This window comes from Cottoperca gobio, chromosome 19, assembly GCF_900634415.1.
Source record: "Cottoperca gobio chromosome 19, fCotGob3.1, whole genome shotgun sequence".
In the NCBI taxonomy this organism is placed as follows: domain Eukaryota; kingdom Metazoa; phylum Chordata; class Actinopteri; order Perciformes; family Bovichtidae; genus Cottoperca; species Cottoperca gobio.
In genome coordinates this window covers 16,993,178-17,016,316 of record NC_041373.1, presented here as the reverse complement: position 1 = coordinate 17,016,316, position 23,139 = coordinate 16,993,178, and the positions used below count along the sequence as shown (strand labels likewise).

At 40.1% G+C, this 23,139-nt stretch overlaps 1 protein-coding gene across 1 annotated transcript in view; it reads left to right on the top strand.

Moving 5' to 3' along the window:
- Positions 1-21,392, top strand: part of baiap2l1a (BAR/IMD domain containing adaptor protein 2 like 1a) — a 24,883-nt gene extending 3,491 nt beyond the window's left edge. The window contains exons 4-14 of the mRNA XM_029456408.1: positions 6,403-6,464; positions 7,709-7,780; positions 7,874-8,008; positions 9,907-10,059; positions 10,142-10,285; positions 10,800-10,923; positions 12,031-12,244; positions 13,838-13,897; positions 13,988-14,129; positions 20,598-20,638; positions 20,765-21,392. Coding sequence (XP_029312268.1) covers positions 6,403-6,464; positions 7,709-7,780; positions 7,874-8,008; positions 9,907-10,059; positions 10,142-10,285; positions 10,800-10,923; positions 12,031-12,244; positions 13,838-13,897; positions 13,988-14,129; positions 20,598-20,638; positions 20,765-20,837 — 1,220 coding nt within the window. The 3' untranslated portion in view covers positions 20,838-21,392. The remainder of the gene's footprint in view (positions 1-6,402; positions 6,465-7,708; positions 7,781-7,873; positions 8,009-9,906; positions 10,060-10,141; positions 10,286-10,799; positions 10,924-12,030; positions 12,245-13,837; positions 13,898-13,987; positions 14,130-20,597; positions 20,639-20,764) is intronic.
- Positions 21,393-23,139: the final 1,747 nt, after the last annotated feature.

Sequence of the window (23,139 nt, the reverse complement as noted above, 5' to 3'; positions counted from 1 at the left end):
ATGCGAGTCAATTTTGGAAAACATCTGAAAATAACATTGATTGAACCCTTCTGGCACAGTGGCAGCACACATTCATTACTCTGACTGAGGTGCTTCCGCTATCTCTGAAGCTGCCATCCAGTTTGAACAGGTTGTTTTTCATCCTGTGACTCATCTCCAATTATTCTATTAGTGCTGACATACTTTGTCCAGGAGTCTCTCATTAATGCTATTACTATTCATCAAGTCGTCTTTGCATCACTCCTGCATCACTCCTAAGTGCAGGTGTTAACTAATTGGCCTCATGTAAGCGCAGGTGGACGTGACAGGCAGGGGAAGTGAATGCTCATATACCCATTATGATACAGATGGTATAGGACACGTGCATGCAGCTGCAACTTAGTGTAACTATCTCCACACTCGTATCACGCGAGGTTGATCGAGTTTGTCGGGCCACACCTGTCGGTTAACAATGCGAGTAATTATTAACCATTAATCATCAAATAACGTGTTCGTGGTAACCGGTCGCTTCGCCATCGTTCCTCTTGAGCAAGTGGAAAGTCCGCAGCTTTAACGTTGCATCCGTGCATCTGCAGAATGTTTAAGTAGAAGACGAAGTCTTGAACCCCCGGCTCGGCCGTCATTCCTCGACTGCCTGGAATGGACGTCAGCGAGACTGTGTGAATTGTCTCATTGCAGCGAGCGGAGTAGCAAACACGCTGAACAAACAGAAAGACAGAGGCCTCACCAAAGTCTTTGGAGGCCAGGGGAGGCTCACACTTTATGGAAATAGAGAAACATTTACTTCTTTTTACTGGTGCTGTACGTACTCCAACAAAAGACACAAGACGGAGTTAAACAATAATAGAAGTGTCAGAACGTACAGACTTTAAGAGAGGACAGCTCTGCAGGATTTACGCTTGCTTGTTATTGCCTGAAGTGAATCTTTAATCATTCACTGCACAATAGGTGCTTAATTTCATACTAATAGTCCCGAGAATTGAGCATAATTTCCTTTACACTGCACGATCGTGGAGAAGGCTGTGCTGACTACATCTCTGCTGCAGACACCTGTAAGGATTGGAAGTTGTTTTCTTACCGCCCTCTGTGAATGATGTGGTGTAAAAAGCATTTGCGTCACTGTGGTTGGCAGGCGTTTGCAGAAAGTTACCCGAGGCTTTTAAATTCTCTCTTTCAAATTGCTGCTATAATGGAGGTGAAGGTGTAACTCAATCAGCGAGTCAGACGTCACAACTGCCTGAAGACGGGACAGGAGTGAAGACGTCACTTTATCAGCTAGTTACTTGCAGAATGTATGACTGTAACATGACATCATTTTTTAGCATGTGTATACGTTAGATAGACAAAGAATGACACTTAACAGGGCTTAACTTTAGTCGTGTCTTGACCTTTGATTTGATCATTTGGGGTTCACAACCTAGACACACGACGCTCGATTGAAGGCCAAAGTGTCCACGTTCAAGCTTTACTTTCTCTCGTGAAATCACACTTGATTACAGCTTCACACCAGTAAACAACTTCCTGTCATCTTTCTAACACAGTGCCCCGACAGCACGGCTCACTGCGTGTATTTAAAAGTTATAGTTTTCAGTGGGCGTACAATTAGAAACTTCCTGTGCATTAGGCCGTGGCTGGACTCCACAGGGAGTTGCCATTCCACTCTGAAAAGCAGCAGGTATTTAGGGACTGAAAAATGTTACGGGAGAAAGAATAGCACCATCCCCACCCCTTCCACCTTTTCTCTGCGCTGTTTGTCACGGCAAAATTGTTTTTTTGAAATATTGAAGTACCCTGTCAGCCTGAGAAAAATGATAATGTCTGCCGGAGCGTTTTACTTCTCCCCAGAGATGAGGACTCAGATAACTTGTTGATGTTTTGGTTAAGAATGTGTCGCATTTCAAATATCTGCTATTTAACGGGACTGTTTTGCTCTCTAGACACGACACACAGCATTCTCTGCAGCGTCGCTACATGATGGGCAATTTATCGGGGAACAATAAACGGTTCCCAAACGTCGGCGAAGGTGCACTTGCCTTTATCTTTCTCCCTGCTGCAGACTCATTTGTCCTGGCTCAAAGAAACGTAAAGTTAGAAACGTTAGTCTGAGAACTTCTAAAGCTTTCGTCTTTGCAAAAGTGGATAGTTCACTAGATGGAGAGGAGCAGGCTCACCATTAATAACAATGTGTCTCTCCATTAAGAGTATGTCTCCTGGTTTTAGACCTTAATAATGGTCGCCTGTTAAAGTGCTTTCTTTAAATTTCTGTACATTTAGAGAAACATTCTCAGATGTAGTGCCCACTTTAGGCTATTTAAAGTAATGACGTGCAGCTTCTAATTGGGAAAATAGTTCGACATAAATTGATACCTCTCTCATATCTGAGGCAGTTAGCTTAGCTTAGCTTAGCTTAGCTTAGCTTAGCTTAGCTTAGCTTATCTTATTTAGCTTAGTTTAGCTTAGTTTAGCAGGGGAAGGGGAAACAGCTAGTCTGGGCTTGTCCAAGGTTTAACCAGCAATTCTAAATTCTTAAAAATATTACTTGTTTAATCTGTTTGAGATGAGTCAGGATTATTGTTACTCTGGGACGCAGGTTTAGCTGTGCCCTCCTGCTTCGAGTATTTAATGCTAAGATAAGCTAACCGTCTCCTCGCTCCAGCCACATACTGCACAGCTCTACTGCTCATGATGTATGTTTGCAGTATGGGCAGTTTACAATTAGCTCGACCATATGGCATTAGTGTCCGGGCCACTAACCTATCACACCAGTCGCAGATTGTTTTCCCAAACCAGGCTTGAAACGGTTGAAAACAAGTAAAATAGAGGAGTGTGGATGTGTTTTTTAAAGAGTCCACTCATTGCTCAGTCAGCTACGACTCCTTTCGTCACACTCCACAGCTGTCTAATGATCCCAGAGCTCCAACAGCCTCCTCCTGCATCCACTATTAAACGACAGGCTCGCCAATACTCTGGGAGTTTCCTCCAAGGGACCTCTAAAGAGACCGGAGACTCACTTACCGCTCAATAAACCGTGACGTCGGAGCATCTAAAACCCCGTCACACTTCAGTCCTTTCACAGAAATATCTCATGATTCTTTTTTGAACCCCTCGCTCGGCATCTAAAGTCGCTCATCAGCCATTCGAGGTGGCGTCTTTGATTTAGTTTTCACCATTATTCAACATTTTATAGATGATTCTTCAATAAAGTAAAAATAATTGGCAGAATAAACGATAAAAATGAAATACAGTTGCAGAAATGTTGAACTTAAGGAACTTAGCAATGCACCCTTGCTTTTAGTTCATACAAAGCTTTCAAATGAAGCTTTGAATGTCTGTCATCATACGTTATAGAACATTCTGTTGTGAAATATCTTTTAGATTTGTCTGAAATCTCATCCACAGTCGCCTCCCGATGTGTTTCCATCACACTGATGATAACAGGAAGTGAGTAGCTCATTTATGGCAACCTCCAGACAGCGTCTCTCCCCACCTGCATTACAATGTGTGCAATTGAGAAACCATTTGACCCTGAGTCACATAGGACGTGTCCACACACACTCACACACACACACACACACACACACACCCTGCAAGCCTGCATGGACAAGTGGATGTGATGCATCACGGCGATAAAATGTTTCTACAAGATGGTGACCGGTGACAAGTTGCACTTGGGGAGTAAACGCGACAGAGGAAGGATTGGCAGTTAGATAAAGTGGTGAAATAAAGGTGAGCCTGAGGAAAGAAGCCAACTGGTCAACCACCAGTGTTTGCACTGCGAGCGTGAGCTCATATTGTACACTTCCTTATCTAACACCTAATAGGCAGGAGTTGGCACGGGGCACTCCCAGCTCTTACACGGCATCACCTGTTGAGAATGTCGAAGGCGTTTCTCTGCCTCCTGTCTGCAGGCTTGTAAAACAGGCATTAATACACATATTATTTTAACTGAACCAGTTTTTCGATTACCAACTTTGTTACAACACAAAAAGAAACGTTGTTCTTACGCTTTTTCAGCCTTCGCCGTGAACTACAGTTCGACATGTGACGATATGAGGAGTGGTGTCACAGTTATCCTGCCCAACATCATTATGATTCATGATATTACCCTGATAGATATGTACAAAACTCTTAAAATGGCACTGAAAACGGAAATGGAATCACGTTTAGTTAAGAAACATATATTTGTAATGCATCACAGATAGGACAAACATCTTTTATTTGTGAACAATATACAATCAAACAATCTTAAATTAGGTCATCATAAATCATAAGGTCTCCCTGCATTAAAGAAATAGCTCTGTTTTTTATATCAGGCTCTATTCACCACGATAATTTGTGTTTTATTTCCCGATCCGTGATGAAATCCTGTCGTCGTTTACAATACATATCCACGGCACAGTTGGATTATGGATGTTTTAACCCTGTAGCGTTTATCTTCATGTCAGCCGGGCTTAAAGCTCAGACTAAGGTCAAAGTGCATGAGCTACAGTGACTCATGTGGTAAATGTGAGTGTTGCATGAGCAAGTGGAGGAGAGAACAGACAAGTGTTCGTAGGAGTGAATCACAAGTCATGGGAGTGAATCAGGGATGGTGTAGTTTTCCACAGGGATCTTTTATCAACCCTGAACAAACCTGCGTAGAAATGCATGGGAACACGGCGTTGTATGTTTGGAAACGTCGAGGCGAGATTAGATTATCTTGGTACTTAAAATCCTCAAAAGAGAGCGAATCGCCCGCAGCAGATGGAGATGGGAGATTAGATCAACTGAGAAGAAGCCGCCGTGGTGAAGAGCTTGAATAGCAGTCACGTAGATGCTAAACACTTTGTGTAGTTTTTTTATTCACACTTTTAATTAGAGACGATCTATGTTTGTACTTCTTACACCTTAGCTCTCACACTTTATTTCAAAGGAGAGAAAACCTTCAAGCATCAGTTCTCTGACTTCTTTACAACGTCGTTCTCTCTCATGTGACACACTCATGATTCCCCGTGCAGTATATAACGCTCTGGAGCATTTGCCCTCCCTCCAGCAGGCTTTCACACCTTGTTAACCCCAAAAGGTGAAATCTGCAGGTGTACAACAGCCTCTTTGAACCCCCTCCTGGTCTGTCTCAGCCTCCCCCTCTTTCACCCCCTGCACTGCGTTGTTTGTAGCTGTACAAACAGCCGCTGAGCGCAGCGCCACCCCTCCCCGTCGAAGCACAAAGGGCGCATTTACCAGTACGTTCTGGTGACCTTCAGAGGGCAATGTTGTTGTAGCTGGACGCTGCCTGCTGGATCACAGAAGTACAGCTCTGTATCAGCGGGTCATTACGTTTGTGTGCCCCGTGTGGAGGAATGTCAGGTGTCGGGTCTAATGTGTGTTTTGGAGTCTGCTGACATGGGCAACTTTTTACCTAAAGATCACAACCCGACACTACATTACTTTTCTCCTGAAGGTGTTGAAATCTTGCAGGTTGTTGCTCTTGCCCCCCCTAACAGCGACACTATTACGTGTCCAGATATGGCGTCCCATACTGTTTTACAGGTTTCACCAGAACAGTGTGTCCTATAGTAAACCTTGAGTCTAGATTTCACCCCATTGTGATAGAGGTAGCAGTATAAACCGCTTAGCTACGATTGTCCACTTGTGTTTACAGTATTGACTCACTCCCATTGTCTCATGTCATATGCTGCTCTATCTGTGCTGCAGCCCGTGTGTGTGTGTGTGTGTGTGTGTGTGTGTGTGTGTGTGTGTGTGTGTGTGTGTGTGTGTGTGTGTGTGTGTGTGTGTGTGTGTGAATGGAGACTGTTCTGTATCTGACTGCACAATACCAGAATGTTTCATACAGATTACTTATTGACAGCTGTTCAAATATTGAAAGGAGATAAGTCATCTGAAAAATATGGACTGTAAAAGATGCAAGGCTCGATGGAAAGTGTTTATTGTTGATGCTTCTTTTTATCATCGATGTTCATCTGCTGAATCTTCTTGTTATACACGGATGTTTGAATGTTTAGTGTGTTCAACATTTAAAAAGTACGCAAATTAACTCTCATATGTCTATGGTAAATATGAAGCTACCAAACAGCAGCCAGTTAGCTTAGCTTAGCATAAAGACTGGAAACAGAGGGAAACAGCTAGCGTAGCTCCGTCTCAAGGTAACAAAACCACATAGAAGCACACCTGAAGCTAATTTACACATTATATCTTCAATCTTTTCAGAAAATCTGCAAAACAACACATTGTAGTTCAACAGGGTCTCTTCCTGTAGTTCTCTCTGACTCACAGCCACACAGCAAATTAAAGTCTTTCCCAAAATCTCCTCTTGACCCAGGGCAGAATACAAAACCAAAATGAGTTTCGCTTTCTTTCTAAAGATGTCTGAAATACTAAAAGTTGCCCCTGATGTCTCTCCAGGTGTGGTTCTGATGGAGATCTCCGAGGCCCACAGGAAGGTCTTCAGTGAACTGGAAGAGAACGTGAGTAGCCTCAAAATGTCTGGTGGGATAGTAAATATAATACAAAGAGCATCGTCAACTATCATTTCATCCTGCAAATAAGTGTTCCCCGTGTAGCCAAAGCCGGATTGATCTTATTCTTCCTCCAATGTTGTCTAAAAACAATTAAAAAACCCCACATGAAGTCGACACACTGTGTGGACATGTTTACCATAAACATGGGCTCTGTAGTTTGTTTTGATTCGCTCCCACATACACAGACCTGCTGCCCTGAATACTCACTCGTGCCACTGAAAACAACACATTTACTACTTTCTTTGAGCATTTGGTAAAAACTACAGCTGTTTTAGCAATCATTTTAAATGAAAACATCTATTTGTACGTCTCCAGTAAGTACGAACGGTCAGAGCAACCGATATATTGGAGTCAGACGGACGAATAGCTTTCAGATTTGTTGACACATCCAAAAAGACACCCAGCTTTGGTCGTCTCAGTGAAGCTCTCAGCTCTTTAGGTTGTTCCCTTCCTCTTTGCTCCGCTCTGTGTGGTCCACAATCAGAAGAATAAAGGAAGAAAGAGACAAAGTCTTTCCTGTGTTGCAGTTATGTCATTAAAAATAATGTTGTGCTTTGACAAGTCACCTGCCGTGACCGCTCGTCATTCCTAGAAGTACCCTGTGGCCCCCGACGCTCGTCTTACCTTCACATAATAGACCGAGATTGGCCATTTGCTACACTTTCAGGCCACGCAACCTCCACGACCTTTTGTGCTCACTCTCTCATTCTTTAGAGAGTTTGAAACTGTCATAGCAAAAGGTGAAAGAAAGTTTGACATGTGTGGAAAAACCACAGAGTCATTCCTGACCCTGCTGCCTCGGGGGGGGGGGGGGGGAATGCTTCAGATACCTGCGAGTGACGAGGACTAAATTGATGTGTCGCCGACTGAAACGCAGAACTCAGTGTGACGTAAGAAAAGGTTTTGGAAGTGAGCCCAAGCACATATGTGTGTGTGTGTGTGTGTGTGTGTGTGTGCAGGAAAAGCAGCGTTTGGTTTCTCCGTGTGACTACCCTGGACTGATTTGTAAGAGGGGAAAGTTGTAAATCTTTAACCATAACAAGCTGATAAGCCATCAGTGATGGGTGGAATCTCATCCTCTCATTATCATGCATTCCACCAGGTCGCTCCGCTCTTATCGTGACACCGCCACAGAGCAGCATGATGTGTGCCGCAATGAATTCAAGGTGTGTGCTTTTTACTCTCTGCAGTTCAAGAGGTTCCACAAGGAGATTATCATCGAGCTGGAGAAGAAGACAGAGATGGATGTGAAGTACATGAACGTAAGTGGAACATCTTATATGAACTGGAGATTTGTGTGATGACAATCTGCTCTTCACTTGTCTCATGCCTCTCTTGTCAAACATCTCCCGTAGGCCACCTTCAAGCGCTATCAGTCAGAGCACAAGCTGAAGCAGGACTGCCTGGAGCGCTCTCAGACAGACCTGAAGAAGCTCAAGAGGAAAAGCCAGGGAAAGCACTCGTCCAAGTATGAGATCAGAGAGAACGAGGTGAGACTGAAACCTTCGCCTTCATGGTATAGCACGTCTGATACTTCTGTATGGCATGACGTGTACAATTAATGTGACAGGGCGGAGAGATGTGGCCGAGATAGTTGTCATGATAATCACATACCAGTGCAAAGGAGGAAGAAGGTGGTGACAAGCAATCAAAGGTGCCACCAGCCTGCAGCTGTTTGCTGTTAGCGTGCAGCAGAATGAGAGCATTATACCTCTGCTCAACTACCGACGCAAGGCTGTGTTTTTATTGGAGGCGTACACACCCAGTTTCAGGCCTCGCTGAGATCCAGGTTGTATTATCTTAAAGAGTCTACAGATCGACTTGTGTTGTCAGTATAGAGGAACATAGAGCTGATACGGCTGCAGCACACAGCGAAATCCAATTCTCCTCGCTTACAAAACAAACAAATGTAGATGTTAGGTGTGTACACTTCTCTGGCCACAGAGGATATGATCGAAACTGAATAGCTACACCCACATACTTGTCCGTGTTAACGCACTTATGCGCTCAAAATAGCTGCGGATACAGAGAAATATAAACGAGCATAAATACAAAACATGCTTTCAAGATTTAGAAATATTCTCCAGCAAATAACAGACTTTAATGTTAACACATAAAGTTCCTTTTACAATGCTACATGTGCACAACGGCTGCTTTTAAGCAAACAAACAGGCGGAATGAGGGTTTGACTGTTGTTGCACACGCTTAATACATTTAATAATAATAATACATTTCATTTATATAGATCCACAAAGACATTCAGTACAAGCATACGGACGTATATACACATTCGTACGCACAAGATGCAAACAAAACACAAAACCGAAGAAAGGCAGAGCCATGAGATGGGGGGGGGGGGGGGGGGGGAAGGAGTTCACACTGCTTCACACCTCAGACAGAGATTTGCTTTGTAAATCAATGTGGTGATATGAAGGAAGGACTGCAGAGTCAGAGTAATAACTCCTGTCTGTCTTGTTTTGAGTCAGAAATAGGGATTACAGGGTGTTCAGATGTATGTATCTCACAAGTTGTCTTGTCCGGGTCCCCGTCTGTCTCAGAAGTGGCCGGTACAAAGGACATCTAACTCAGATTTCTCATAACTCAGTCGTGTCTCTCTGCTCTCGCTGAGAGTCTGTCTGACAGGCGACACCAGACAGTAGAGGAGGGTCTTCGGCTGAGCCCTTAGGGACAGGCTGCTTTACTGTCACTATGACAACCTGGAAGAATGGGAGACACACTGTGAGTCTCCGTCCAGCCGCCCGTCTGCTCTGAGTCACAGGCACGATCCTTCTCCGTGGGGAAGGTGTGTCTTTCAGCACGCTGATCTGGTTCGATCCACGAGCCGCAGCAGGAAAGCCAAATAAACTTGTCGCTAAGTGCAGAGACTGCGATCACGATGCTGATTAGTGCAGAGACTTGAGAGTCTGACCCGAGCACACAAAGAGTTACAGAGTTAGCTTTTACTCCAGCTGACTTACCTGAGTGTGTCACTCAGGTGGGTGTTAAAGCAGCACATTCCTGCTGACTGATTCACCCTGTGGCACACCCTGTGCTGCAGAGCTGGAGGTGCTGGCAACTGCAAGATGAACATGTTGTGAAAAAACTAACAAAAAACATTATAAAAAAACTGGAAAAAAAGGAAAGTGAAAGTAAATAAAGAAAAAGGAAAAAACAAAACAGAAGAAATAAAAATAAATTGTATTTTTAATATATATTTATTTCTATTATTTCCCTATTGTTTCTATTTATGTACTTTTCTCTTATTTATTTATATAGTTTTTATTTTTTATTGTCAAATATTTTCCTGTAATTTATATTTATTATAATTATATACTTTTCTTTTATTATTTATGTATATTATCTTACTGTCCTCTGATCCTGTCTGCAGTATGTGGAGACCATCTCGTCGCGGCAGGTGGACATGCAGAAGTTCATGGCCGACGGCTGCAGAGAGGCCTTACTGGAAGAAAAGAGACGCTTCTGTTTCCTGGCGGACAAACACTGCATGTTCTCCTATCAAATGTGCAACTTCCACGAGAAAGTAAGCATGCACAGAGAGATAATCCTGCACAGTCAGAACCCTCCAGACTGTTTAACACTTTTCTTTTCTCTGGTGTTTCCAGGCCAGAGAGATACTGGCTGCGAAGCTCCCCAGCTGGCAGGAGAAGTGCAGCGACATCTCCAAGGTGCCTGACACGGTGACGAACATGATCGACGAGATGTCCTGCACTCCAGAACAATCGCCGCTGGTTGAACGCTACAACAAGGTGTGTATGGATTCACGCTGCAATGGCATCAAGATCTACTACATTAAGAGCTGTCTATCTTTTACCACGTGTTGCTTTTCATCTCTCGCTTTGATACTGATCTTCTTGTCAGATGCTTTTAGATAACAGCCTCTCAAATAGTACATTAGTCGTGTAGAGAAGTCTGACCCTGCAGTGTTTTATCTGGTCCTTTATCTCACAAAGGTGCTGATATCTGTTGTAGCAGACTGAGGCTGTCGTGTGTAAAGCTTATCATTATATGGCTGTCAGCCGTGGGGAATCCTGCATGTGCTCTTGTTCTTGTAAAGTCCAATGAGTGTTGTTATTTTGGCTATTTTATTGCTGCGCAGGAGGAGCCATTAAGTTTCAATTTACAGTGATGACCGTTTAAAAAAATCCCCTTGATGAGGACTTTGCCCTGGTCAATTAGAGGACGTGGTTTTTATTATTTCCCCCTCATATTTGAATCTCTTATCGCTTCTGCTAATCATATTATTATATTATATTATTACAGAACAATGTGCAGTCAGGGGCGCCTCCTCCAGCGCCACCACTGAAGGCACAGATCAGTCCACTCGCCAACATGTTCAACCAAGAGCCCAGGTTCTCGCTCACACCGCCTTCAGAGGCCAACTCAGGTATGGAAGGCTTCTCGGGTTCATTTTCTAGATTCTACGATTAATCGTTTGGTCTATAAAATGTCAGAAAATAGTAATTAAATAATTCTCAAAGTCTAAGGTGATGTCTTCGTCAGTGCAAACCACAAAGATATTCAGATTAATATGATACAAAACAGAGAAAAGCAGAATATAGGCATATTTCAGAGGCTGCAAACAGCATTTCTGCATGAAAAATGACTTTAATGACGATAGAAATGTCTTCCACAAATGACTGTCTCTCAGTTATTAATCACCATCAGACATTATTAATCATACAATTGGTTTAATTAGTTTGTCAAAGTTTTGTCAAAATGGGAGCACTGAGAAAATCAATACAACTCTCCGATCTGATTATGAAGCTAGCCGCCCATTAGCTTAGCTTAGCACAAAGACTTGAAACAGGGGGAAACAGCTAGCCTGACTCCGTCCTGAGGTAACAAAATCGCCAAGCTTTCCCAAAACGTCAAACTACTGCTTTAAAGTTACGATCTCAAAGATCTCCTTTTCGTTTTCCTTGGCGGCACCAATGGCGATCTCTGAATGACAAATGTAGTTTCTTTTTCTTCGTCTGTAGTTTCGTCTTTGGGGATTTTTCCCGGGAATGTCTCCACAGACACCCAGTTTGTAATACTGTCATTATTTATATTTTATATAATAAATACAATTATATTAAATATATAAATAAATATTAAATATTAAATAAATATTAAATATTAAATAAATATATTTTATTAAATATTAAATAAATATTAAATAAATATTAAATAAATATTAAATATATAAATAAATATTAAATATATAAATTATGAATAAATATTAAATATATAAATACATATTAAATATATAAATACATATTAAATATTAAATATATAAATACATATTAAATATATAAATAAATATTAAATGTTAAATATATAAATCAAATAACATAAAATAAATAAAATAAATAACATAAATAAAATAAATAAAATAAATAAAATAAATAAAAATAAAATAATTTATTAGTTGAATAAAAATCTTTGAGAAAATTACTTTATTGAAGTTTTGACAGATAACTGATATAGTTACATCTCTAATCTCCTCCAGACCAGTACAGTCTTGGAGAGGTCAGCCTGTCCCGGTCGACATCCCAGTCGTCCGGTCTCAATGTGAGCAAGAAGGCTCGAGTCAGGACCATCTTTCCCCACACGGCGGGCAACAACCAAACACTCCTCAGTTTCGACGATGGCGACATCATCAGCCTGCTCATCCACGAAGAGAAGGACGGCTGGCTGTACGGAGAGCTGGAGAAGACACAGCAGTAGGTTTTAAATTAGTTTAATATTCATTAACCGACTCACAAGTATTGTCACATTCAGTTTATTCCTCTGTGCTAGAGATCAGCATCGTTGTCCAACATGTTTCAATCAATACCATGAACACACACATACACAGCCCTGTAAATACTGTAATTACTCCTTAATGCGCAAAATGTATATTAATGTGCCAGTGAAAATAGGTCCCTAACAAATGCATTATTCATGCTCTCCTGACAGTTTGAGTAATGATTGCTAAACAACTTGATTAAGCTTTTTAAAAAGATTAAACTACATATTTTAGTTTGACCTGTTTTTGAATAGTTCTGTCTTCTTCTGTTGGTTTTAATCTTTTCATGGGATTTGTTGACACTAACAAAAATGTAAAATCAAGATGGTGGTATCCTTTAACTCTAAGAGCAGGATACGATATATGAGGTTGTCAAGTCTTGCAAAACGTGTTAGAACATGAATAGAAACTTGATAATAGGAGTCTAAATCTAAATGCAACCTCTGGCATACCCACAAGAGGAAATGTACTTTCATTCCAACAAATATGCAGCAGCTCTCACAACACACACACACACACACACACACACACACGCTTCACATAACTCGGGTTAGCAGTGCGTGTTTCTTGCTTTGTGTGTGTTAATATTTAGTTGTGCTGATACATCATGCTTGAAAACACCACAGCATGTCAGGTATGTTTGACATGACATGTCGTAAAGCTTGATCTCTCTCTCACTCTCTCGCCCTGCCCAACAACACACACACACACACGTGCAACAGATCCAGGTGCACACACACAAACATGAGACATCTGGCCTTTTATATTTCCCTCAACACTGAACACTTAATGCCTAATTTTCCTTCACCCTTCCACGCAATGATGAGTGAATGGAATTGATATGTCAACTAAAAAAGCAATCAAGATGAAATCACACCTCTGAAAAGCAGCTGCGTCGCCTGCAGACGGCAGCGAGGGGAAAACTGAATCCCTGCTTTATAATCTCCCATACGAACACATATGGCACCTTTTAGCTTTGTCGCTGTGTGTGTGTGTGTGTGTGTGTGTGTGTGTGTGTGTGTGTGTGTGTGTGTGTGTGTGTGTGTGTGTGTGTGTGTGTGTGTGTGTGTGTGTGTGTGTGTGTGTGTGTGTGTGTCTTTAAGTCAGTGGCAGTTTGTCAAGACGAGGACATGTCGGGATAAATCACATTACATTCTGTTTCTTAGCAACAAATCCAGCGCTTTGGTCTGATGAGCCGTCTCTCAGCGTGACTTGGGGACAACTTTGAGTTTTTGTTTATTTGTTTACTTGACATTCAGAGCTGTGTTCAAAGGTTTAGTTGAACAGTAAAATCGTCTTAAATGAGTCGTTTGACATTTAAGGAGATACACTTATTGGCTGAGGAGATCGATACTTCGCCCACGTCTGAAACTGATCCTTTATAGAGCAGGTGATATAATGTCACGTGGACATGGAAGATAACAACTATCCAAATAATCAAGGGACAATAAAACTTTATATGACTGTTTGTTTATATAAAATAGTTTTATGATGTTTCTGACATGATGGTGTGTGCCTTCTTTATTAGGCGGGGGTGGTTTCCCTCATCTTACTGCCGACCGTACACTGAGCCAGTGATATCACACAGGTAAGGAAGCATTTCAACATGCTGGGAAGTGAAACCATGTTCTACAGCCGATGTTTCAAAGCTCAGCCTTTCTGTCATATGTGTTCGCAGCAATCTTGGCACGCCGATGCGTAGTCTGAGTGTGGCCAGTCTGCAAGAGCAGGATGAGGAGGAGCCGGTGCTGCTGCCGCCCCCAGACTACAGCGACGACGCCCCCCCAATGGTCCCCTCAACGCCCTCGCCACGCAGCATGGTCAGTACCAGCACTAACCACAGGTCGTCTGCTGTATTCATTGAATGAGTACATCTTTGTTTTACTTCTCATTATTTAATCCTTTAAACTTAAATTTGTTCCTTTTGTTTAAATGAGAAGTTTTTATTTTAAATAATGTGGAAGAACTCTAAGATGCAATGAATATATATATAAAATATATATATATATAATATATATAAATATATATTATATATATATATATATTATATATATATATTATATATTATATATATATATATATATATATATATATATATATTATATATATATCTATATATATATATCTATATACTTATATTATATTTATATATATATTATATATATAATTTATATATCCTCTCTCTCTTCTCTCTCTCTCTTTCTCTTTCTCTCTCTTCTCTCTCTCTCTTCTCTCGTTCTTCTCTTTCTCTCTATCTTTTCTCTCTTTTTTGTTTTCCTATCTCTCTCTCTCTCTCTCTCTCTCTCTCTTTTTATTTTTTATATATATCTATATTAATATATAAAAACAGAGCTAAAGGGAGAGTGAATATTGGATTTACCTTCACCAGGTTGCCAGAATATTACTCCAAATGTAATTCTAATGTTGGTTCGTATCTACTGGATCTGTAATTAGGCAAGACTTTGCTAACAAGTGGTTAGCTCTGGTTGCGTGGCTAACGGTAAGCGACTGTGGTCGTGCTGCCATGTTTAAATGTCTGTATCGAGCGCGGCATATCACGCTCTTATGTTTCCTGATAGCATATCTTTATTGCCTTACCTAATTCATCACAGACTCCAAGGCAACACCACAAACAGCCGTCACACATTAGTCGGACTAATTGCGTCTTATCAAAGATATGATACAAAACAGAGAAAAGCAGAATATAGGCATATTTCAGAGGCTGCAAACAGCATTTCTGCATGAAAAATGACTTTAATGACGATAGAAATGTCTTCCACAAATGACTGTCTCTCAGTTATTAATCACCATCAGACATTATTAATCATACAATTGGTTTAATTAGTTTGTCAAAGTTTTGTCAAAATGGGAGCACTGAGAAAATCAATACAACTCTCCGATCTGATTATGAAGCTAGCCGCCCATTAGCTTAGCTTAGCACAAAGACTTGAAACAGGGGGAAACAGCTAGCCTGACTCCGTCCTGAGGTAACAAAATCGCCAAGCTTTCCCAAAACGTCAAACTACTGCTTTAAAGTTACGATCTCAAAGATCTCCTTTTCGTTTTCCTGGCGGCACCCAATGGCGATCTCTGAATGACAAATGTAGTTCTTCTTTTCTTCGTCTGTAGTTTCGTCTTTGGGGATTTTTCCCGGGAATGTCTCCACAGACACCCAGTTTGTAATACTGTCATTATTTATATTTTTATATAATAAATACAATTATATTAAATATATAAATAATATTAAATATTAAATAAATATTAAATATTAAATAAATATATTTTATTAAATATTAAATAAATATTAATAAATATTAAATAAATATTAAATATATAAATAAATATTAAATATATAAATATATGAATAAATATTAAATATATAAATACATATTAAATATATAAATACATATTAAATATTAAATATATAAATACATATTAAATATATAAATAAATATTAAATGTTAAATATATAAATATAAATAAATAAAATAAATAAATAAATAAATAAAATAAATAAAATAAATAAAATAAATAAAATAATAAAATAAAATAATTTATTAGTTGAATAAAAATCTTTGAGAAAATTACTTTATTGAAGTTTTGACAGATAACTGATATAGTTACATCTCTAATCTCCTCCAGACCAGTACAGTCTTGGAGAGGTCAGCCTGTCCCGGTCGACATCCCAGTCGTCCGGTCTCAATGTGAGCAAGAAGGCTCGAGTCAGGACCATCTTTCCCCACACGGCGGGCAACAACCAAACACTCCTCAGTTTCGACGATGGCGACATCATCAGCCTGCTCATCCACGAAGAGAAGGACGGCTGGCTGTACGGAGAGCTGGAGAAGACACAGCAGTAGGTTTTAAATTAGTTTAATATTCATTAACCGACTCACAAGTATTGTCACATTCAGTTTATTCCTCTGTGCTAGAGATCAGCATCGTTGTCCAACATGTTTCAATCAATACCATGAACACACACATACACAGCCCTGTAAATACTGTAATTACTCCTTAATGCGCAAAATGTATATTAATGTGCCAGTGAAAATAGTCCCTAACAAATGCATTATTCATGCTCTCCTGACAGTTTGAGTAATGATTGCTAAACAACTTGATTAAGCTTTTTAAAAAGATTAAACTACATATTTTAGTTTGACCTGTTTTTGAATAGTTCTGTCTTCTTCTGTTGGTTTTAATCTTTTCATGGGATTTGTTGACACTAACAAAAATGTAAAATCAAGATGGTGGTATCCTTTAACTCTAAGAGCAGGATACGATATATGAGGTTGTCAAGTCTTGCAAAACGTGTTAGAACATGAATAGAAACTTGATAATAGGAGTCTAAATCTAAATGCAACCTCTGGCATACCCACAAGAGGAAATGTACTTTCATTCCAACAAATATGCAGCAGCTCTCACACACACACACACACACACACACACACACACGCTTCACATAACTCGGGTTAGCAGTGCGTGTTTCTTGCTTTGTGTGTGTTAATATTTAGTTGTGCTGATACATCATGCTTGAAAACACCACAGCATGTCAGGTATGTTTGACATGACATGTCGTAAAGCTTGATCTCTCTCTCACTCTCTCGCCCTGCCCAACAACACACACACACACACGTGCAACAGATCCAGGTGCACACACACAAACATGAGACATCTGGCCTTTTATATTTCTCCTCAACACTGAACACTTAATGCCTAATTTTCCTTCACCCTTCCACGCAATGATGAGTGAATGGAATTGATATGTCAACTAAAAAGCAATCAAGATGAAATCACACCTCTGAAAAGCAGCTGCGTCGCCTGCAGACGGCAGCGAGGGGAAAACTGAATCCCTGCTTTATAATCTCCCATACGAACACATATGGCACCTTTTAGCTTTGTCGCTGTGTGTGTGTGTGTGTGTGTGTGTGTGTGTGTGTGTGTGTGTGTGTGTGTGTGTGTGTGTGTGTGTGTGTGTGTGTGTGTGTGTGTGTGTGTGTGTGTGTGTGTGTGTGTTGTGTCTTTAAGTCAGTGGCAGTTTGTCAAGACGAGGACATGTCGGGATAAATCACATTACATTCTGTTTCTTAGCAACAAATCCAGCGCTTTGGTCTGATGAGCCGTCTCTCAGCGTGACTTGGGGACAACTTTGAGTTTTTGTTTATTTGTTTACTTGACATTCAGAGCTGTGTTCAAAGGTTTAGTTGAACAGTAAAATCGTCTTAAATGAGTCGTTTGACATTTAAGGAGATACACTTATTGGCTGAGGAGATCGATACTTCGCCCACGTCTGAAACTGATCCTTTATAGAGCAGGTGATATAATGTCACGTGGACATGGAAGATAACAACTATCCAAATAATCAAGGGACAATAAAACTTTATATGACTGTTTGTTTATATAAAATAGTTTTATGATGTTTCTGACATGATGGTGTGTGCCTTCTTTATTAGGCGGGGGTGGTTTCCCTCATCTTACTGCCGACCGTACACTGAGCCAGTGATATCACACAGGTAAGGAAGCATTTCAACATGCTGGGAAGTGAAACCATGTTCTACAGCCGATGTTTCAAAGCTCAGCCTTTCTGTCATATGTGTTCGCAGCAATCTTGGCACGCCGATGCGTAGTCTGAGTGTGGCCAGTCTGCAAGAGCAGGATGAGGAGGAGCCGGTGCTGCTGCCGCCCCCAGACTACAGCGACGACGCCCCCCCAATGGTCCCCTCAACGCCCTCGCCACGCAGCATGGTCAGTACCAGCACTAACCACAGGTCGTCTGCTGTATTCATTGAATGAGTACATCTTTGTTTTACTTCTCATTATTTAATCCTTTAAACTTAAATTTGTTCCTTTTGTTTAAATGAGAAGTTTTTATTTTAAATAATGTGGAAGAACTCTAAGATGCATTGAATATATATATAAAATATATATATATATATATATATAAATATATATATATATATATATATATATTATATATAGATATATATATATATATATATATATATAAATATATATATATATATTATATATATTTATATATATATATTATATATAAAATATATATAACATATATATTTAATATATATATATTTATATATATTTATATATATATTTATATATATATTTATATATTATATATATATATTTTATATATATATTTTGTTTTTAATATATATATATATATATATATATATATATATATATTTTTATATATATATATATTAATATATATCAAAAACAGAGCTAAAGGGAGAGTGAATATTGGATTTACCTTCACCAGGTTGCCAGAATATTACTCCAAATGTAATTCTAATGTTGGTTCGTATCTACTGGATCTGTAATTAGGCAAGTCTTTGCTAACAAGTGGTTAGCTCTGGTTGCGTGGCTAACGGTAAGCGACTGTGGTCGTGCTGCCATGTTTAAATGTCTGTATCGAGCGCGGCATATCACGCTCTTATGTTTCCTGATAGCATATCTTTATTGCCTTACCTAATTCATCACAGACTCCAAGGCAACACCACAAACAGCCGTCACACATTAGTCGGACTAATTGCGTCTTATCAAATCTACTTGCTGAACAGTCATTGCCTCCACGCCCTTAAGTGGCGCACAGCCAGAAACACACCTCAATTCCTGTAACCAGTTTGAGGAAATATGCTATATTTATCAAGCGGACTGTTTCACAGAAGGATGTGTGAGTCTTCGATGTGTATGTATTCTTAAGTAACTGTATTTATTATAAAGGGAACCAGAAGGTTGTTGGATTATTTATTTTTTAAATGCTCCCAGCCAGGTTTTGCAAGGTTTCGTTTAGGAATGAGAGATCAGAGCAGAAGGAGAGAGTTACATAAAGGCCAAGAGGGTACAGAAACAATTTCATTTTGTGCCGACACCGTGTCAGCTGATAGAGAATGAACCCGTAGATATCCAGACAAGCCCAGGCACACTTCTTCCTCCCTCATCATCACCTTCCTCGCTGCTCTGTCCGCACTCTGTGTCCTTATGTATCTGCTGCCTCAGGGTTTCACCATGAAATAAACCACGGTGACTGCTGTACCTTTTCCTTTTCTCTTTTCACCCTCATATTCTTATAATTCAATTCTAAATCATCTTCATGTTGTTTCTTTTTATTTAGCAACATCTTGCCACATAGTAAAGGTCATTACCCTGCCTTTGAGGATTTGTTCAGGCTGATTGTGCTCTTTATGTTTGTTATTGTGACTGCGGGGCAAAGGTGGAGCTAGTTTCTGGAGGGGCTTTATTCCCTGAGTTCAGCCTCTCAGGCAACATCCTTCTCCTTAATCCTTAAAAACGTTTTTTTTAGAGCATTGAACAGCTGTTTGCTCAGTTTCAGTGATTATCTCAACAGCTGGGATTATGTGACTTGCTGCCAGCGACTGTATATATTGTGATTATGTTTTATCCAATCCTGGAGTAATTGTTGGTTTTAAATTACATTTACATATTTCTGACTTAAAATGTCTGTCCCCAAGCCAGGAAATCAACAAACGCTCAAATTGAAATGATGTTACGTTTATAATGTATTCCTAATTGAGGAATGTAAGAGTGAGGAGAGGGCAGTACGCAAGCTAGGAAGAGGTGCTCCCTGAAAGGCTGAGTTCAGGGCATAGAACAGTCCCCACTGGTTCCTGGATGTCGTCTGCTCTCTAATGGAAGAGCAGAGTAATGCATGTTTTTTTCTGCAATAATTAACGAATGTAATGACAGCCTTTCCTGTAAGCTTGATAACAGAAGTCAATTATAAAGATTTGCATCTAAAAATAGAGTGAAATCCATAAAGGTTACGACATTAAGTTGCCTCTCTTTATCGTCCTTGTCACGCATACTGAACACATTTGTGATAGAATCTTACGACGTGTTTTTATCTGATCTCAAATAAAAAACATCCTAAACTAACTTTATCTGACATATTTATGAACTGCTCCTATAAACGTTCTTATATTATGCTATGGTAGCACGTAGCTCAGTTATAGAATACGAATAAGAGGAGTGTGTCCCAGCCTTTCTAGATTATCCAGATTCCAGACTCAGTGAGGTCTGAGGTTAAATACGTGTAGCTGAAGTATGTGTCAACGCTCGCTGCCTGGTGAAGGAGGGAGGGGGACGACTGCTGATGAGAAATCCTAACAAACCAGTCTGACAACACTGACTTTCTTCACTGCTGGAGGAGGGTGTGGATCTGTGGTGACTGGTGGTGGTGTGTAAACGTTGTGTTATTTCTCTCGTGGATCTTGAAGGGTCTTTTCTTCTGTGTGTTTCTCTGACTACAGGTTTCTTTAGTCAATGGGACTGCAAAGGCTCCCTTTCTTGGGTGAGTGACCTAACGCAACTAACAAAAGAAAGCGCACACATTAAAACTTGGTTGGTGACCACATGATGAAGAATTGGAAGGTGTTATACCAGCATTAATTAGGTTTCTCTTGTCTTTGTCCTGCAGAGGAGGGAATCCGTTTGCCACGGTCAAACTGAGGCCGACAGTCACGAATGACAGATCATCGCCAAACGTCTAACATGAGAAAAAAAGAAAAGGATTTTCACCGCTGTCATGCCTTCAGGGGAATCATGCAACATGGGACCCCTGCGACACACTGAATACCACCCCGACCCGACATCTCACCAGCCTGCATGCTAGTCCCTCTCAGTCCGCTCCATTAAAGGGATCCATCGCTTCTTGGCGTGTGTTCGACTGTGCCCGTGTGCGTTTTGCATTAGTCACAACAGGGAAACAGAATCAACACACGGAGAAGCAGGAACTCTGCAAAGTTCTGTCGTACAAAGAGTTTGTGTTAAAGTAACAGTTCATCCCAAAGTGAAGATTTTTCAAATTGCGTTTCCTGTGGCAGCTTCACAATAAAAGCCACCCCGAGTTTCGGCAGTTGAGCGCTTTTAATGTGAAGCAGTGACCGTTTGCTGTTGCTGTTACTTCAGCTCTGATACAGTGTAAAGCATAGGTCAACAGGGGGGGGTCCGCGCCCCCCAGGGGGTCCGCAGAGGTTGTTTGTAGATAAAGCAATTAAAAAAAAAAACTTAATAACATTTTTCAATTTAAAATAAAAAACTTTACATTGCGCATTCACATTCTCTCCAGGAGAGGGGTGAACTGAAATACATTTGCGCCCCCCCTGGTCGCACGGACCTCTTCAAGCCTCTTCTATACAATATATACAGTAGCGGGGTCCCTGCTCCACGCTACACCAGTTTGGGGGTCGTGGGCCTGAAAAGCGTTGAAGACCCCTGGCGTAAAGAAACAGTGAAGCTGATATCAATGCGATAGAATTGCACTGGAATTTGTTTCCTGTGAATGGCGGACTCCGCCACTACTGATAGAACCTACCACAGTATATAGAGAGGTAATTACTGAATGTAAATACGTTGAATGGCTACAGGTCGTAGCAAAAATGGCGTTTGATTTCATGAAAATCTTAAGTATTATTACTTTTAACTTCAGGAAATAATTAAAGCCAGCAAACACTTTCGCCTTCTTCCAAAAGTACTGAAAGGAACTTTCAAGCTAATTGAAAATGGAAGTTTTTCTAAATTTCGCAGACATTTCAGGGGCAATTCATGCAATGTCTTCAGCGTTGTAATACAAGGCTGAGATTAAAAACTATCGAGGCTTATTGAGTCCCACAAAAAAACAAAAAACTGACGTGCTAAAAAGGAGATAAAAACCTGAATCTTCATTTTGGTGTGAACTGTCCCTTTAAAGATGCAAAACAGATGCTGAGACGTGTCATACGGTCTTTCCAGACTTGTTTGTGCTGCAGTCGGTGCAGTGTTTTAAATGAAAGAGATGTGACGCTGACGAAGAAGACCAGCTCCCAGGCTGTCTACCTGACTTGCCAAAACATATTAGTTATTCCTGTTTTTATTATAATTATTTGTGTCTTTCTTTTCTTAAGAGGCATTATGATAGACGATGGTTGTGAGAATGAAGGGAGAGTGACGTGTTGGGAGAAATGGGTTGAAGGCAAAAACAGTATGTCACTTTTTAAAATGAGAAGGCTATTTATATACACTAAGTTTGTATGAGATATTTAAATAAGAATATGTGTACAGAAGTCTCCCCTTTGAATACAATAGCCACTGTGCTCATGATCCTGAAACTGGTTTTGATTTGACTGCTGGTCTGTATTTTAAATGGGCAAAAGGACCTTTTGATGAAGGGACTATTTTTCACTCCTCATGGTTTCACTGTTTAATGTAGATTATGTGTACACTGGTAGACATTTGCATCGTATGAGTAAAGTGGGCCGTAAGTATTAACTGTTTTTGTGACGAAAATGACTTTTTTGGCCATTTATTTGCTTTACAGAATGTAAATGTAAGATGAGAAACTGACTAAACACTTTATTGATCCTCATAGCCCCACTCGTGTAAGTCCCATCATAGTTATTGCCAAATGCTTTCTTCAGAGTAACAAATGTAGTCTTTTTTTTTCTCAATAAAACAGATAAAAGCTCAATTGTGTTTTCTGTTATGATATAAATGAGATGAAAGTTATAACCTGCTTTTACTCTGTGATTAAAAGCTGTAAGCTGTGCACAGTCTTAGCAGCCACGTAACTGAGAACACCTGCTGTGTACAGTAATCAATGCATCAGATTTTAAAAGCCCTTGTTTCAGCAATTTATATTCACACGTGTGCCTAGTTTGTCTTTGTTCAGCTGTATAAGGTTTATAGATCATTTAACAACATACAATTAAAAGTTAAAAAAAACTTAATTTCAGCTGGAAGTGTAAATTGTAATAACATAAATACAAATTAGATAAAAAGGTTAAATAACAATACAAAAAAGGGAAGTTGTGTGTG